The sequence below is a fragment of the Symphalangus syndactylus genome, chromosome 13, assembly GCF_028878055.3.
Source record: "Symphalangus syndactylus isolate Jambi chromosome 13, NHGRI_mSymSyn1-v2.1_pri, whole genome shotgun sequence".
In the NCBI taxonomy this organism is placed as follows: Eukaryota; Metazoa; Chordata; class Mammalia; order Primates; family Hylobatidae; genus Symphalangus; species Symphalangus syndactylus.
This window is the reverse complement of record NC_072435.2, coordinates 36,933,724-36,951,464: the sequence shown is the minus strand read 5'-3', so window position 1 is coordinate 36,951,464 and position 17,741 is coordinate 36,933,724. Positions and strand designations below refer to the sequence as shown.

Genomic DNA, 17,741 nt, shown 5'->3' with positions numbered 1-17,741 from the left:
AGCCACTGAGCCACCCCTGGCTCTGCCTGTCCCGGTCCCTGCCATCAAGCTGCACCCCACAGCCACCCTCCACAGACAGGACATTTCCAGATACCAAAGCCTGTTCCTCCAATTCCTTGGCAAACTGCAAAGCATTTTGATAGCTCCACACACACCCCCACTGTCACCAGGCACCCTGAGCCAGGAGGGCTCCCTGGGAGGAGGGTCAGCCCGGGCCCCCTCTGAGAGGTTCGAAGCTGGCATGTGATCAGGCCCTGGGGACTCCGAGGGACCCAGCCTGGCGCACAGCAGGAATAAAGGATTAAACTGGGCGGTCATCCAGCAATCACGATGCCAAGGCCAGGGAGTCAGCCGTCCTCGCCCACCACAGGGCCTCCTAACTGTGGGCCCACTGGTTGCACTTGTGGGTTTTTCCTGAGAGAGGTTCTGCCTCCCTCTCCAAGCCTGTGTCCCCTACTGAAGCTGGAGCTCTGAGACAGCAGGGACTTGGTGTGATCACAGTTCCCCCTAGCATCTTGTATACAGCAGCTGCTTAATTAAACTCCATGAAAAAAGAATCTGTGCTTTAACCTAGGAGGACATCACTCCCAGGAACCCCCAACTGGGGCCCCACTGTGCTAAACAGTCAATCCCCTGCACCTTAGGCCCTTTGAGAAGGTGTCCCCAGAAGGGAGCCACAAATGCAAGCTGCCACCTTCTCAGGGTCTGGGGGCCTGGGACATGAAGAAGCAGCCCCTTGCCAGAGGCCATAGTCACCTCTGGCCTGGTGACCCTGGAGGTCTTCGGAGCCTCTTGTTTCCAAGGAGCTTTTGGAGCCCCAGAGTGACCGAAGGCCCTTGGTCAGAGAATGGCCCTCCCTACCTTCAAAGCACACTGCTCACGTGCCTGCTGGCACTGCTTAAGAATTTTGAAATGCCCAGGTCCTGCTGGGAAGACCTGCCTTTAGCCCGACAGACAAGGCAGCAGGGTTTGGGGAGGTGAGGAGAGGGAGAGAGGGAGGAGAGTTTTCGGGGTGCCTGATGGTTTCACAGCCTAGCGACATCCAGCTCCAGGTTCCTACCCTTCTCTCAGCACCTCAGTTTCCCCAAAATGCAATGACACAGAACCCAGTGCCGGGGCTCCCATACGACTGTGATCAAATCCCACCAAGAGCATACAGGCGGCTCAGCTGTTAGTCTCAGGGAACCCTCAGGGGCTGGGCTAGGGTCCCAGTGCTTTGCACACTGGGGCTCTGCCCTGGATCTTCTCACCGTTCCCCCAGCAAAGAACACAATGACCAGGCTGGCCCTGAAGGCAAGGAGAGGAGATCTGCCTTTCCCAAACCTGGCGTTGGCAGGCATGACCACGGGGAACAACTTGGGGATCAGCCACCGCCAGGAGACCCTAGCTACCAAGCCAGCAGGCAGGATCCACTCATGCAGGACTTTTGAGAGCCTTCAGCAGACCAAGAAGTTGGCACAGCACACAACACTTCTCATGCCCATTTAGCCCTTGAGTTCTCTCTAATCCGAGGCAATACGCAAACATCTCCCAGTCCGGGACACATTGCCACTGGGAAGGTGACAGCCTGGGCCGGCATCCCAGCCAGCCCACAGCCTGACGCACGCCAGCTTGGTCTGCTCTCTAGATACAAGGCTGCAGATGGAATGGCAGAGCGATGGGCCAGGCTCTACCAGGGGAAGGTGCTTGGTAAAGTAACCCCCATCACTTCCCGCCCAGTAGGCAAGAAGGGGCACAGCACCAGCCCTTTGAGCTCGTTCACTCGGCCGTACCTGCCGAGCACCTGCTCGGCGCCAGGCCCTGTGCTGGGCAGAGCCGATCTGCATGCCTGCCCTCGTGTGCTGGCGCAAAGAGTCCATTAAGAAAAAACAAGAACAGGATAACTCGTGCTGTCGGGCAACGAAGGTGGCAAGTGACCAGGTGCGGGTGAGCAGCAGAGACAGCAGCATGTAGGGAATAGGGCGTTCCAGGCAGGCAGCACAGTGAGCACAAAGGCCCAGCAGTGGGAACCAGCAAGCTGGGCCTGAGAATGAGGAAGGAGATGGATGGTGGCAGTGGCTGGGGACCAGGAGAAGGTGAGGTCCCAGAGACCGGCAAGGGCCACAAGGCCTTGAGAAGGAGGCTCGATTTGATTCTGAGGCCAATGGGAAGCCCTGGAGCCAGGAGACATCTATTCCTTGGTTCTGGTGAGCACACCAAAGGCCAGTTCAAGGCCAAGGGCGGTGGGGAGGGGTGGCTCACAGGGCCTCGCTGTGCACATTCCACACAGGAACAGTCCCAGGCACCCAGAGTTTACGGGGCTGCTTCCCAATGAGGGCAGGGTTCACCCATGGGCCACCAAACTTCCTGGTGGTTATGGTTTTAGGTAATGTTTAAACTTCTATGGCTAGAAGTTATGGTTCACTGGGGATGGTTGGAACGAGGGCAAGCTGTGGGAACCAGAGGAGAATGTGGGCCGCGCCCTGGGGGCCCTGTCTTTGGACATCAGACCCCATAGGAAGAGACAGCCATACCACAGCCAATGGGGTGCCATGGCCACGATGGCAATGCCACCATCACCCCCATTTTACAGATGAAGCCACCAAGGCACAGAGAGGGAAGTCACTTTAATAAGTCCCGGGCCAGTAAAGGGTGGCAGCCTGGTTCTCAGTTTGGTCACAGAGAGCCAGCTTCCAATCCCTAGGAGCCACGTGGTCTGGTGTATACCCCACAAGGCCCCGCCGGCCCCAGCAATCACTGATGCCCGCAATGTGTTCATTTTCCTCTCCTCTTAGTAGGGCGTCCTACCTCCCACCCACCTCCCCCAGCCAGGGTGCTGATGCTGCTTCATGCCTCGCCTGGAAGACAGTCTAGACTGCCTGGCATCTGCTGGCACCACCAGGGCCAGGCCCCCATCGCCTCTTGCCTGGCGCCATGCCAGCCCCCTATCCCCCACTCCCCACTTGCATTCTGGTCCCTGACTGTCTCTCCTGAACATGGCGGCCAGTGGTCTCCCCCCATCATGCATGCCACCCCAGCTCCCACTCCCTGAATCCTCAACATGCCTGCCAGTCCCAGTCCCTCCTGCCTTCTGGCCCTCCCCAGCCTCACTGCCTCCCCACACCGCTTTGCTAATGCTGTTTCCCTACCTAGAATGTTCTCTCTGGGCACCCAACCCCAAGGTGAATCCAACAGACACTCACAGGCTGGGGCTCGGGGGCTGGGACCACACCAGGTGTTCACACTGCCTCCCTGGAGATCAGCTAAGGCCCAGCACCAAGTGGCCACCTACTTGGAGCAATAAGAGATTGGAGCCTGGCCGGGTGCAGGGGCTCACCCCTGTCATCCCAGCATTTTGGAAGGCTGAGATGGGAGGACCGCTTGAGCCCAGGAGTTCAAGACCAGCCTGGTCAACACAGCAAGACTTCTTCTCAATTTAAAAATCTGCCAGGCACGGTAGCTCATGCCTGCAATCTCAGCCCTTTGGGAGGCCAAGGTGGGCAGATCACTTGAGGCCAGGAGTTCAAGACCAGCCTGGCCAATGTGGTAAAACCCCGTCGCTACTAAAAATACAAAAATTAGCCGGGCGGGGTGGTGTGCGCCTATAGTCCCAGCTATTTGGGAGGCTAAGGCAGAAGAATTGCTTGAACCTGGGAGGTGGAGGTTGCAGTGAGCCAAGATCGTGCCACTGCACCCCAGCCTGGGCCACAGAGCAGAACCTTGTCTCAAAAAAAAAAAAAAAGGGCCGGACGCGGTGGCTCATACCTGTAATCCCAGCACTTTGGGAGGCCAAGGCGGGTGGATCATGAGATCAGGAGATCGAGACCATCCTGGTTAACACGATGAAACCCCGTCTCTACTAAAAATACAAAAAAATTAGCCGGGCGTGATGGTGGGTGCCTATAGTCCCAGCTACTCGGGAGGCTGAGGCAGGAGAATGGCATGAACCCAGGAGGCAGAGCTTGCAGTGAGCCGAGATCGCGCCACAGCACTCCAGCCTGGGTGACAGAGCGAGACACCATCTCAAAAAAAAAAAAAGAGAGAGAGAGAGAGACTGAAAATGCCATGATCAGGTGGGGCTGAGGGGTGCAAGCTGGGAGGCAGGAAAGGGCCCCACCCATGTGGGACACCCCTGGAACTCCCTTTTCAACCAGTCCAACAGGACGCAACTATGCATCCACCTCCACCACAGCTGCCACACCCATCCCCCACCTGCCCCCACCCCTTCCAGCACCTACTCCTGCCTCCTTCAGGGCACTGGCCTCAGCACTGGCCCCTGTGGTCCCTTTTCCACCAACAGCCACAGGATCTGGTCAAGTCACACCTTGGCCTAAGGCCACATTCCCCCAAGAGGTGGCTTAAGGGTGAGCTTTAAAGACAATGTTCCCATGTACCCTAAGGCAAGTGGTCAGGAAGCTTCCGCTCCCTCCTCTGTAAGGTGGGGACAGACATCAGGAACCCATCATCCTTCATCCGGGTCAGGCACTGGGCAGGCCTGTGCTCTGTGCTCCCTCCTGGCTGAGGCTCTCTGCCTGCTTCTCTCCCCTCCTCCCAGACATGTATTAAATAACGCGTTCTTTAAGGCTAACAAGGTGGTGTTATTGTCATCACTGTCCAGACAGGAAATGCAGTGGCAGTCCCTCCCTAGGAGCCGCGTTGGGAACCTGGGCAGTCTCCGCTCCAAGCCTAAACCAAGCAGGGCAGGCTCTCCCAGTGGTGTGGCCAGTGACTAGCAGCATCACCAGGGACTCATTAAAAATGCAGTTTGCAGCCAGTGCGGTGGCTCACGCCTGTAATCCCAGCACTTTGGGAGGCTGAGGCGGGTGGATCATGAGATCAAGAGATCGAGACCATCCTGGCTAACATGGTGAAACCCTGTCTCTACTAAAAATACAAAAAATTAGCTGGGCGTGGTGGCGGGCGCCTGTAGTCCCAGCTACTCGGGAGGCTGAGGCAGGAGAATCGCTTGAACCCAGGAGGCGGAGCTTGCAGTGAGCCGAGATCACGCCACTGCACTCCAGCCTGGGCGACAGAGTGAGACTCCGTCTCAAAAAAAAAAAAAAAAAAAAAAAAAAAAAAAAATGCAGTTTGCGGCCGGACCCAGTGGCTCACGCCTGTAATCTCAGCACTTTGGGAGGCCGAGGCGGGCAGATAACTTGAGTTCAGGAGTTCCAGACCAGCCTGGCCAACATGGTGAAGCTCCATCTCTCCTAAAAATACAAAAAATTAGCCGGGCGTGGTAGCTCGTGCTTGTAGTCCCAGATGCTCAGGAGGCTGAGGCATGAGAATCGCTTGAACTTGAAAGGCGGAGGTTGCAGTGAGCCAAGATCACCCGCCACTATACTCCAGCTTGGGTGACAGAGCGAGACTCCGTCATAACATAACGTAACGTAACATAACATAACATAACATAACATAACATAACATACATAACATAACATATGCAGTTTGCACATCTGTCCCCCATCCTGCTCAATGGGAAACAGAAAACTACCAAGACTGATTTCCATAGTAACTCTCAGGACTCTGGGGCTACCCATTCCTGGCACAGCTGATTGGATGCCTGAACCCAGGGGTGGCAGCCCATTGGCCCATCGGTGGCATACGAAATGGCAGAGCTCATAAAGAAGAGGTGGTGGGCCAATCTCTCGCCTTCTCGCCAGGTTGGGCGGGGACAGAGGATGAAAGTCAGGAGGCTTGGGAGGCCAAGCTGAGAGCTGGCGTTGAGGTCAGATCTGCCTGGATGCAGGTCCCAGATCTGGGGCCCACTGGAAAGGCAGGCAAAATGGCTAAGCCTCAGTTTCCCCATCTATAGAATGGGGGGGTGTGTGTCAGCTGCCTTCCCAGTGTGAGAGTGTTTAAAAGGGCTGCAAGGAGACATTAACACAAACTGAGTGTTGAACGCCCACAGCTGATATTCCAGATTAGCAGGGAAGGGGTAAGGAGACCCTTACCTCTCCTGGGTCTAGCTTCTGACCCAAGATCCTTCCCAAGGAGGCCCGAGGGGGTTTCCAGCTGGGATACACGCCCACCTCATGTCAGCCTCGGGTGGGAAGAATAGAAATACACTGAGACCAGGGAAGGAAAGAACAGGAAAAAATCCACACATAGGCCATACTATATTCAACAGGCTGGGTCTCCCTAAAAGTCAAAGTCTGATTAAAAAGCAATGGCGGCCGGGCGCGGTGGCTCACGCCTGTAATCCCAGCGCTTTAGGAGGGCGAAGTGGGCGGATCACGAGGTCAAGAGATCAAGACCAGCCTGGCCAACATGGTGAAATCCCATCTCTACTAAAAATACAAAAATTAGCCAGACATGGTGACACACACCTGTAGTCCCGGCTACTCGGGAGGCTGAGGCAGGAAAATCACTTGAACCCAGGAGGTGGATGTTGCAGTGAGCCGAGATCACGCCACTGCATTCCAGCCTGGCGACAGAGCAAGACGTCGTCTCAAAAAATAAATAAATTAATAAAATTAAAAAAAAAAAGCAATGGTGAAGGGCTGGCGTGACGGTTCATGCCTATAATCCCAGCACTGTGGAAAGCTGAGGCAGGAGGATTGCTTGAGGCCAGGAGTTCAAGACCTGCCTGGGTAACATAACCCCCACCTCTACCAAAAAAAAAAAAAATCAGCTGGGTGTGGTGGTGTGTGCACCTGTAATCCTAGCTACCCGAGAGGCTGATGGGGGAGGATGGGAGGATTGCTTGGGCCCAGGTGGTCGAGGCTGCAGTGAGCTATGACTACAACACTGCACAGCCTGGGGAACAGAGTGAGACCCTGTCTCTTAAAAAAAATTTAAAAAGTGATTATAGGGAGGCTGCTTTAATGAAAAGAGAAGAAGAGATTACAAAAGAGTATAGCATGGGATTGAGCAGAGCAGCTATAAAACCAGCCAGATATCTGGGGGACAACTGATGACATGCTGAGTAGAAACTGGGACGTGGATGACATGCAGGAATGACTCATTCTCTGGGGTATGGTGCTGGGACTTTGTAGACAGGTGTCTTTATTGCATGGGGAGGTGCACTGGGGCATGAAGGATGGATGTGTCACCACATCTGCTACTGACTTAGAAAGCGTTCAGCAAGGCTCGGAGGCACCACCCGGCTCGGGATGCAGCGCGTGCTTGGGCGGGGGCGACCTGGGAGGCTTCTGGTGGAACGAGGCGGAGCGAGCCCTGGCATCCTCCCGCGCACCAGGCTAATGACTGGCCGAGCATCCACATGAACCAGCCTGCTCGGGTTGCGGGAGACCAAAGAAGGGGGAAGAATTATTGTGGAAGTTGATGGCAAAGTGGCAAAAATCAGGAATTTAAAGGTGGACAATCGACCAGATGGCTTTGGGGACTCCCGGGAGAAGGTTATGGCATTTGGCTTTGATTACTGCTACTGGTCAGTGAACCCAGAGGATCCCCAGTTTGCATCTCAAGATGTGGTTTTCCAGGATTTAGGGACGGAAGTACTGTCTGGAGTTGCCAAAGGCTATAACATATGCCTTTTTGCTTATGGACAGACAGGCTCTGGGAAGACATATACCATGCTGGGGACCCCAGCCTCTGTTGGGTTGACACCACGGATATGTGAGGTATAGACTATCTTTTGGCTGGATCCTCTCAAAGTAGGTCCCTGTACAGTTCCTACAGTGAAACCCCAACCCTCTGGTTTGTGCAGGGTCTCTTCGTCAGGGAGAAAGACTGTGCCTCACTGCCTTCCTCCTGTAGGATAAAAGTAAGTTTTCTAGAAATCTATAATGAACAGGTGCGGGATCTGTTGAAGCAATCTGGTCAAAAAAAGTCCTATACCCTGCGGGTCAGGGAGCATCCAGAGATGGGGCCCTATGTACAAGGTTTATCTCAACATGTAGTTACCAATTATAAGCAAGTAATCCAACTCCTGGAGGAGGGAATTGCAAACAGAATCACAGCAGCCACCCATGTTCATGAGGCCAGCAGCAGATCCCACGCCATTTTCACGATCCACTACACGCAGGCACGCGTTCGCCATCTTGGCCACGCTGGTCGCCAGCTCCTGACGCCGAGTGCTCTGCCCGCCTCAGCCTCCCGAGGTACTGCGACTACAGACGGAGTCTCGCTCACCTAGTGCTCGGTGTTGCCCGGGATGGAGTGCAGTGGCGTGGTCTGGCCTCGCGGCAGCCTCTACCCCCCGGCCGCCTGCCTTGGCCTGCCAGGGTGCTGGGATTGCAGCCCCTGCCCGGCCGCCGCCCCATCTGGAAGGTGGGGAGCGCCTCTGCCCGGCCGCCCCGTCTGGGAGGTGAGGAGCACCTCTGCCGGGCCGCCCCGTCTGGGAAGTGAGGAGCGCCTCTGCCCGGCCACCCACCGTCTGGGAAGTGAGGAGCGCCTCTGCCCGGCCACCCACCGTCTGGGAAGTGAGGAGCGCCTCTGCCCGGCCACCCACCGTCTGGGAAGTGAGGAGCGCCTCTGCCCGGCCACCCACCGTCTGGGAAGTGAGGAGCGCCTCTGCCCGGCCACCCACCGTCTGGGAAGTGAGGAGCGCCTCTGCCCGGCCACCCACCGTCTGGGAAGTGAGGAGCGCCTCTGCCCGGCCACCCACCGTCTGGGAAGTGAGGAGCGCCTCTGCCCGGCCACCCATCGTCTGGGAAGTGAGGAGCGCCTCTGCCCGGCCACCCACCGTCTGGGAAGTGAGGAGCGCCTCTGCCCGGCCACCCACCGTCTGGGAAGTGAGGAGCGCCTCTGCCCGGCCACCCCGTCTGGGAAGTGAGGAGCGCCTCTGCCCGGACACCCATCGTCTGGGAAGTGAGGAGCGCCTCTGCCCGGCCACCCTGTCTGGGAAGTGAGGAGCGCCTCTGCCCGGCCGCCCCGTCTGGGAAGTGAGGAGTGCCTCTGCCCGGCCACCCATCGTCTGGGAAGTGAGGAGCGCCTCTGCCCGGCCTCCCATCGTCTGGGAGGTGAGGAGCGCCTCTACCCGGCCACCCCGTCTGGGAAGTGAGGAGCGCCTCTGCCCGGCCGCCCCGTCCGGGAAGAAATGAGGAGCGCCTCTGCCCGGCCACCCACCGTCTGGGAAGTGAGGAGCCCCTCTGCCCGGCCGCCCCGTCTGGGAAGTGAGGAGCGCCTCTGCCCGGCCGCCCCGTCTGGGAAGTGAGGAGCGCCTCTGCCCGGCCGCCCCGTCTGGGAAGTGAGCAGCGCCTCTGCCCGGCCGCCCCGTCCGGGAAGAAGTGAGGAGCGCCTCTGCCCGGCTGCCCCGTCCGGGAAGAAGTGAGGAGCGCCTCTGCTCGGCCGCCCCGTCCGGGAAGAAGTGAGGAGCGCCTCTGCCCGGCCACCCCGTCTGGGAAGTGAGGAGCGCCTCTGCCCGGCCGCCCCATCCGGGAAGAAATGAGGAGCGCCTCTGCCCAGGCGCCCCGTCCGGGAAGAAGTGAGGAGCGCCTCTGCCCGGCCGCCCCGTCCGGGAAGAAATGAGGAGCGCCTCTGCCAGGGTGCCCCATCCGGGAAGAAGTGAGGAGCGCCTCTGCCCGGCCACCCACCGTCCGGGAAGTGAGGAGCGCCTCTGCCCGGCAACCCACCGTCCGGGAAGTGAGGAGCGCCTCTGCCCGGCCACCCACCGTCCGGGAAGTGAGGAGCGCCTCTGCCCGGCCACCCACCGTCCGGGAAGTGAGGAGCGCCTCTGCCCGGCCACCCACCGTCCGGGAAGTGAGGAGCGCCTCTGCCCGGCCACCCACCGTCCGGGAAGTGAGGAGCGCCTCTGCCCGGCCACCCACCGTCCGGGAAGTGAGGAGCGCCTCTGCCCGGCCACCCACCGTCCGGGAAGTGAGGAGCGCCTCTGCCCGGCCACCCACCGTCTGGGAAGTGAGGAGCGCCTCTGCCCGGCCACCCATCGTCTGGGAAGTGAGGAGCGCCTCTGCCCGGCCACCCATCGTCTGGGAAGTGAGGAGCACCTCCACCCTGCCACCCCGTCTGGGAAGTGAGGAGCGCCTCTGCCCGGCCTCCCATCGTCTGGGAGGTGAGGAGCGCCTCTGCCCGGCTGCCCCGTCCGGGAGGAAGTGAGGAGCGCCTCTGCCCGGCCGCCCCGTCCGGGAGGAAGTGAGGAACGCCTCTGCCCGGCCGCCCCGTCTGAGAAGTGAGGAGCCCCTCTGCCCGGCCGCCCCGTCCGGGAAGAAATGAGGAGCGCCTCTGCCCGGCCGCCCCGTCTGGGAAGTGAGGAGCGCCTCTGCCCGGCTGCCCCGTCTGGGAAGTGAGCAGCGCCTCTGCCCGGCCGCCCCATCCGGGAAGAAGTGAGGAGCGCCTCTGCCCAGCCGCCCCGTCCGGGAAGAAGTGAGGAGCGCCTCTGCTCGGCCGCCCCGTCCGGGAAGAAGTGAGGAGCGCCTCTGCCCGGCCACCCACCGTCCGGGAAGTGAGGAGCGCCTCTGCCCGGCCACCCACCGTCCGGGAAGTGAGGAGCGCCTCTGCCCGGCCACCCACCGTCCGGGAAGTGAGGAGCGCCTCTGCCCGGCCACCCACCGTCCGGGAAGTGAGGAGCGCCTCTGCCCGGCCACCCACCGTCCGGGAAGTGAGGAGCGCCTCTGCCCGGCCACCCACCGTCTGGGAAGTGAGGAGCGCCTCTGCCCGGCCACCCATCGTCTGGGAAGTGAGGAGCGCCTCTGCCCGGCCACCCATCGTCTGGGAAGTGAGGAGCACCTCCACCCTGCCACCCCGTCTGGGAAGTGAGGAGCGCCTCTGCCCGGCCTCCCATCGTCTGGGAGGTGAGGAGCGCCTCTGCCCGGCTGCCCCGTCCGGGAGGAAGTGAGGAGCGCCTCTGCCCGGCCGCCCCGTCCGGGAGGAAGTGAGGAACGCCTCTGCCCGGCCGCCCCGTCTGAGAAGTGAGGAGCCCCTCTGCCCGGCCGCCCCGTCCGGGAAGAAATGAGGAGCGCCTCTGCCCGGCCGCCCCGTCTGGGAAGTGAGGAGCGCCTCTGCCCGGCTGCCCCGTCTGGGAAGTGAGCAGCGCCTCTGCCCGGCCGCCCCATCCGGGAAGAAGTGAGGAGCGCCTCTGCCCAGCCGCCCCGTCCGGGAAGAAGTGAGGAGCGCCTCTGCTCGGCCGCCCCGTCCGGGAAGAAGTGAGGAGCGCCTCTGCCCGGCCACCCCGTCTGGGAAGTGAGGAGCGCCTCTGCCCGGCCGCCGCATCCGGGAAGAAATGAGGAGCGCCTCTGCCCAGGCGCCCCGTCCGGGAAGAAGTGAGGAGCGCCTCTGCCCGGCCGCCCCGTCCGGGAAGAAATGAGGAGCGCCTCTGCCCGGGCGCCCCATCCGGGAAGAAGTGAGGAGCGCCTCTGCCCGGCCACCCACCGTCCGGGAAGTGAGGAGCGCCTCTGCCCGGCAACCCACCGTACGGGAAGTGAGGAGCGCCTCTGCCCGGCCACCCACCGTCCGGGAAGTGAGGAGCGCCTCTGCCCGGCCACCCACCGTCCGGGAAGTGAGGAGCGCCTCTGCCCGGCCACCCACCGTCCGGGAAGTGAGGAGCGCCTCTGCCCGGCCACCCACCGTCCGGGAAGTGAGGAGCGCCTCTGCCCGGCCACCCACCGTCCGGGAAGTGAGGAGCGCCTCTGCCCGGCCACCCACCGTCTGGGAAGTGAGGAGCGCCTCTGCCCGGCCACCCATCGTCTGGGAAGTGAGGAGCGCCTCTGCCCGGACACCCATCGTCTGGGAAGTGAGGAGCGCCTCCGCCCGGCCACCCTGTCTGGGAAGTGAGGAGCGCCTCTGCCCGGCCGCCCCGTCTGGGAAGTGAGGAGCGCCTCTGCCCGGCCACCCATCGTCTGGGAAGTGAGGAGCGCCTCTGCCCGGCCTCCCATCGTCTGGGAGGTGAGGAGCGCCTCTGCCCGGCTGCCCCGTCCGGGAGGAAGTGAGGAGCGCCTCTGCCCGGCCGCCCCGTCCGGGAGGAAGTGAGGAGCGCCTCTGCCCGGCCGCCCCGTCCGGGAGGAAGTGAGGAACGCCTCTGCCCGGCCGCCCCGTCTGAGAAGTGAGGAGCCCCTCTGCCCGGCCGCCCCGTCCGGGAAGAAATGAGGAGCGCCTCTGCCCGGGCGTCCCATCCGGGAAGAAGTGAGGAGCGCCTCTGCCCGGCCGCCCCATCCGGGAAGAAGTGAGGAGCGCCTCTGCCCGGCCACCCATCGTCTGGGAAGTGAGGAGCGCCTCTGCCCGGCCACCCACCGTCTGGGAAGTGAGGAGCGCCTCTGCCCGGCCGCCCCGTCCGGGAAGAAGTGAAGAGCGCCTCTGCCCGGCCGCCCCGTCCGGGAAGAAGTGAGGAGCGCCTCTGCCCGGCCGCCCCGTCCAGGAATAAGTGAGGAGTGCCTCTGCCCGGCCGCCCCGTCTGGGAGGTGAGGAGCACCTCTGCCTGGCCACCCATCGTCTGGGAGGTGAGGAGCGCCTCTGCCCGGCCACCCATCGTCTGGGAGGTGAGGAGCGCCTCTGCCCGGCCACCCATCGTCTGGAAAGTGAGGAGCGCCTCTGCCCGGCCATGCCCCATCTGGGAAGTGAGGAGCGCCTCTGCCCGGCCACCCATCGTCTGGGAGGTGAGGAGCGCCTCTGCCCGGCCACCCACCGTCTGGGAAGTGAGGAGCGCCTCTGCCCGGCCACCCACCGTCTGGGAAGTGAGGAGCGCCTCTGCCCGGCCACCCACCGTCTGGGAAGTGAGGAGCGCCTCTGCCCGGCCACCCATCGTCTGGGAAGTGGGGAGCACCTCTGCCCGACCACCCATCGTCTGGGAAGTGAGGAGCGCCTCTGCCCGGCCACCTATCGTCTGGGAAGAAGTGAGGAGCGTCTCTGCCTGGCCGCCCCGTCTGGGAAGTGAGGAGCCCCTCTGCCCGGCCGCCCCGTGTCTGGGTAGAAGTGAGGAGCTCCTCTGCCTGGCCGCTCCGTCTGGGAGGTCTACCACGGAGGCCAGAAGCAATGTGGGGGCTGGACGTGGTGGCTCACGCCTGTGGTCCCGGCACTCTGGGGGGCGAGGCGGGTTGATCACTTCGGGCTAGGAGTTCAAGACCAGTCTGGCCAACTTGGCGAAACATGAAGTATACAACAGACAAACCAACCAACCAACTCAATGACAACAAAACAGGTCTACCCTGGAGTCATACTCTAATTTTTTCTATTTTCCTCCCTTTCTGATCTTTTATCCCACTTTCTTTTTCTTCCTCTTCCTTCTCCCTCTTCTTTGTCAAATAGAGGATTGAGTTATTATCACTGATCCATATAAAGTCCCTCTCTCATTTATTTTAACTCCCACCCCCATTTCTATTCCCCGACTTCCCATGTGCAACCTTCCTAATATGTTTGATACGCATCTTTTTTTGTATGTATTTTTAGAAAATCTTTATTGTTTTTGTATGCAAAAAAAATTAATAAAAAAAAAAAAAAAAAAAAAAAAAAAAAGAAAGCGTTCAGCAAAATCGGGTTATCTATAACAGATGAAAAGCATACATGGGGCCGGTGCAGTGGCTCATGCCCGTAATCCCAGCACTTTGGGAGGCAGAAGTGAGAGGGTCACTTGAGGTCAGGAGTTCAAGACCAGCCTGGCCAACAGGGTGAAACCCTGTCTCTACTAAAAATACAAAAAAATAAGCCGGTCGTGGTGGGTCACGCCTGTAATCCCAGCTACTTGGGAGGCTGAAGCAGGAGAATTGCTGGAACCCGGGAGGCGGAGGTTGCAGTGAGCCAAGATCGCATCACTGTACTCCAGCCTGGGTGACAGAGTGAGACTCTGCCTCAAAAAAAAGAAAAAAGAAAGCACACATGGCACCTGGCATTCTGGTCACAGCTGAGGGCTTGCAGTGTGGGTTTGTAAGTGTTCACTGAGCCGTTTTTCAACTTCCTCACACACGTGGAACACGTGAATTCAATGTCCAATGACAGCTCAGGACCCAAGTTCCACCCTCCGCCCCCAGCAACTCCTGGCCACCACACATCCACATCCACTTCCTGCTGAACCTCAGGCCGCCCCGCCTTACCTGTTTTTGAGAAGATGAGCTGCAGAATGAGAGGCCGCCGGGTGACGATTCCTGAACCGCGGGGAAGGAAGTCCCTGTGACGGGGGGAAAGGGACAGAAGTTACTCACGCGTCCGGATCGAGGGGCAGGAAGTGTGACCACATGTGGTGGAGCAACTCTGTCTTGCAATTTGGGCGACCTCAGCAAAGGCACCAACCCCAGCTGGGCCCTGGGGAATGCTCTGGTCTTGGAGGGTCCTGAGGCCTGAAGAGCTCAGGAGGGTCTGCATGGACGGTCATAGTGACCAGAACCATTTCCCTCTGGCAGGCCGTGCCCCACCCCCCATACTCCCAGGGGGCCCACTCCCTGGCATGTGTTTGTTAAATTTCCCCCATACCCAGGAGATCAACACATTTCCTATGTGTTTTAAATCAACACAATGCCACATGTATATGGGTAAAATACAAGGAAAGTTATTGATGACAAAATAGGATGTGTTTCATGTCCAGAAAAGTCACGTCTACGGACGCAGAAGGCGGATCAGTGGATACCTGGATGTGGGAACAGGGGTGACTGCCAATGGAGGGGAAGGAGCTTTCTGGGGTGACGAAAACATTCTACATCTGGACTACGGTGATGTTTACTAAAATTAACTGTAAAAGCCTGGACAAGATAGCAAGACCCCATCTCTACAAAAACTAAACTAAAATTAGCTGGGTGTGGTGGCCCATGCCTGTGGTCCCAGCTACTAGAGAGGCTGAGAGAGGAGGATGGCATGAGCCCAGGAGGCTGAGGTTGTATTGAGCCATGACTGCACTACTGCACTCCAGCTTGGGCAATAGAGCGAGACTCTGTGTGAAAAAAAAAAAAAAAAAAAGGACTGTAAAATGACTAAAGACCACTAATTCTGAAATGGATCGACTTCGCGGAATGTAAATTACCACTCGACAGAGCTGTTTAAGTAAAATACATATCCTGGCCGTGTGCAGTGGTTCATGCCTGTAATCCCAGCACTCTGGGGAGGCCGAGGTGGGCGGATCACTTGAGGTCAGGAGTTTGAGACCAGCCTGGCCAACATGGCGAAACCCCATCTCTACTAAAAATACAAAAATTATCCAAGTGTGGTGGCACATGCCTGTAATCCCAGCTACTCAGGAGGCTGAGGCAGAAGAATCACTTGAACCCAGGAGGCCGAGGTTGCAGTGAGCTGAGATCACGCCATTGCACTCCAGCCTGGACAACAGAGCAAGACTCCATCAAGGAAAGGGAGGGAAGGGAGGGAAAGGAGGGAGGGAGGGAGGAAGGAAGGAAGGAAGGAAGGAAGGAAGGAATTCCATGTCTTTCACAATGGAAAAGACTCAGGCACAACCACCCCAGAAGACATAGGGAGTAGCCTGCTCCGACTTACAGTGAATACACCAGGATTCCAGCAAGGAGGAAGACAGGAAGTCACCCTGTACAACACTCAGAAAGGAAAACGAAGGCTTCCCAGTGAGCACTGAAGTAGAAACAGGGGCTTGGGGTACATTAAAGGCTCGAAAGGAAATTCTGTTGTTTCATACAAAATGTGAAAGGTTCTAGGCACAGGGAATTTCTTTTCTTTTCTTTTTTTTTTTTTTTTTTTTTTTTTTTTTTTTTTTGAAACCGAGCTTCGCTCTTGTTGCCCAGGCTGGAGTGCAATGGCTCGATCTCAACTCACTGTAACCACTGCCTCGGGTTCAAGAGATCCTCCTGCCTCAGCCTCCTGAGTAGCTGGGATTACAGGCATGTGCTACCATGCCTGGCTAATTTTTTGTATTTTTAGTAAAGACAGGGTTTCACTATGTTGGCCAGGCTGGTCTCGAACTCGACCTCAGGTGATCTGCCCGCCTTGGCCTCCCGAAGTGCTGGGTTTATAGGCGTGAGCCACCGCGCCTGGCCAACACAGGGAATTTCAAACAGATTTTGCACCTAGATGAATGTTTGGATTGTTGAAAATTTGTACAGGACACAGGGCAATTGGTACTGTACAGCTGTGTCCTGTATAGAAGGAGACAGACAGCATCCCGGGTCCCTGAGCGAGCACCACTAGCACTACAATCATTCCCAGCTGGCAGGTGGCCCTACCCATGCTGGGAACCCCTGATGAGGGTGCTGGAGGGCTCCAGAAGACCTGTTTCTCAGCTGGGACTGGGCACTGGAAATTCCTGGGAATGTATTACCCAGCGGGTGGAGTCGGGGGGAGATGTGCTCTTTCCACACACCCTGGATGATGGGTTCCAGCCGTCAGCTGGAGGGCTGTCCCACCACTTCTGCAGCGCTTCCTCTGGCTGGGTGCAGAGACACAGCAGTGACTACACAACAAGTCAGCCCAAGCCCTCGGGGTAGGGGGGCTTGCAGCCTCGACTGCATGAAAAAAGGGATCTTGATGGGCAACAGGGCTATGAAGACCCCCCAGGGGTGCTACTGGCAGAGCAAGGCTGAAGTTTTAGAAGCAGCCTCCCGTGGTCAGCGCTGGGGGGTTGGGGGTGGCGGTGCTGGGGATTATGATGAGGAGGCTGGTCATCACTGTTAGAGCAAGGCCACCAGCTGGGATTTAGGGATGGATTACAATAGATGTAAGCTTTAGTCAGATTATTAACAAACGTAAGCTTTTAAACCCCCCTCTGGCTGATGCAGGGGAGAGGGCAGGAGCAGGAGGCAGGTGGGGGTGACCGCTGTGGTTCATGTGAGTGACATCAGGGACGAAACCAGAGAGATGGCAGGCAGGGGCACGGAGGGCAGTGGACAGGCCGTAGGCAGATTCCAGGGCAGTCTGGGAGGTGGATGGTCACAACCTGAGAGCAGGCTGGACAGAGAAGAGCCAGGAGGGTGGGAGGAGGCAAGACAGAGGGGAGCGCCCTGCAGACACTTGCAAGGCCCTGGGGGATGGGCCTGGCCCCTGCATCCTGTCTCTGCAGCCACAGGCAGCACAGTCGGCTCTCCAGGCCTGGGATGCTACCTGTCCTCAAGCCGCACTCCTGAGGATGACAAAGAGCCCGAGGGCCCTGCCTGCCAGGCACTAGGCCTGTCACGCCATATGCCCCAGTTCAAGCTGATGCCTGAGCTCTACTCCCTTTCCATCAGCCTCCCATTTGGCTGATGAGGAGCCTGAGGCACAAACAGGATACAGACTTGGACAACATCACAGCTCATGGCTTGCATGAAAAGGAGTAAACCTTTCTCACTGGCTCCAGAGCACTTGGGAGGTGCTGGTGACACTGGCGCCAACATTCTGACGGGGGTGGGTTCGAGGAAGACATACTGCAGGGGTAAGAGGGGTTGGGGGCTGGGATAATTGGAGAGGGTTCTCTGAGCAGGGGGACTGAGGGAGCAAGCTACATCAATCGGGAGGCAGAGTGAGCAGAGCGAGGGAAAAGGAGCGAGGGGGCTCCCCCATGCAGGTGACAGACCCCAAAGTCACCTCTTAGCATGGCCCCTTGTCTCTCTGTCACAGTAGTCACAGTGGACACCAGGCTGTCTCAGGGGATTAACCCTATGAACACTACATGTAGCCTTGGCCCTGGCCCTCCCAGAGCCCCAGGCCACCTAGCTCACAGGTAGGGACCTGAGAGGCAGGGACACTTGGCATCTTGCACATCAGAGATGCAGCGTCTCAGGTCGGGCGCGGTGGCTCACACCTGTAATCTCAGCACTTTGGGAGGCCGAGGTGGGTGGATCACCTGAGGTCAGGAGTTTGAGACCAGCCTGGCCAACATGGTGAAATCCCGCCTTAAGATAAAAAAATTAACCAGGCGTGGGGGCACACACCTGTAGTCCCAGCCACTCGGGAGGCTAAGACATGAAAACGGCTTGAACCCG

The 17,741-nt window shown here is 58.9% G+C and overlaps 1 protein-coding gene across 14 annotated transcripts in view; it reads right to left on the bottom strand.

The window, feature by feature from the left end:
* Positions 1 to 17,741, bottom strand: part of DNM2 (dynamin 2) — a 118,665-nt gene that overhangs the window by 66,511 nt on the left and 34,413 nt on the right. For all 14 annotated transcript variants that reach the window (XM_055238515.2, XM_055238516.2, XM_063616003.1 and 11 more), the window contains exon 2: positions 13,923 to 13,996. In XM_055238515.2, the coding sequence (XP_055094490.1) occupies positions 13,923 to 13,996 (74 nt within the window). The remainder of the gene's footprint in view (positions 1 to 13,922; positions 13,997 to 17,741) is intronic.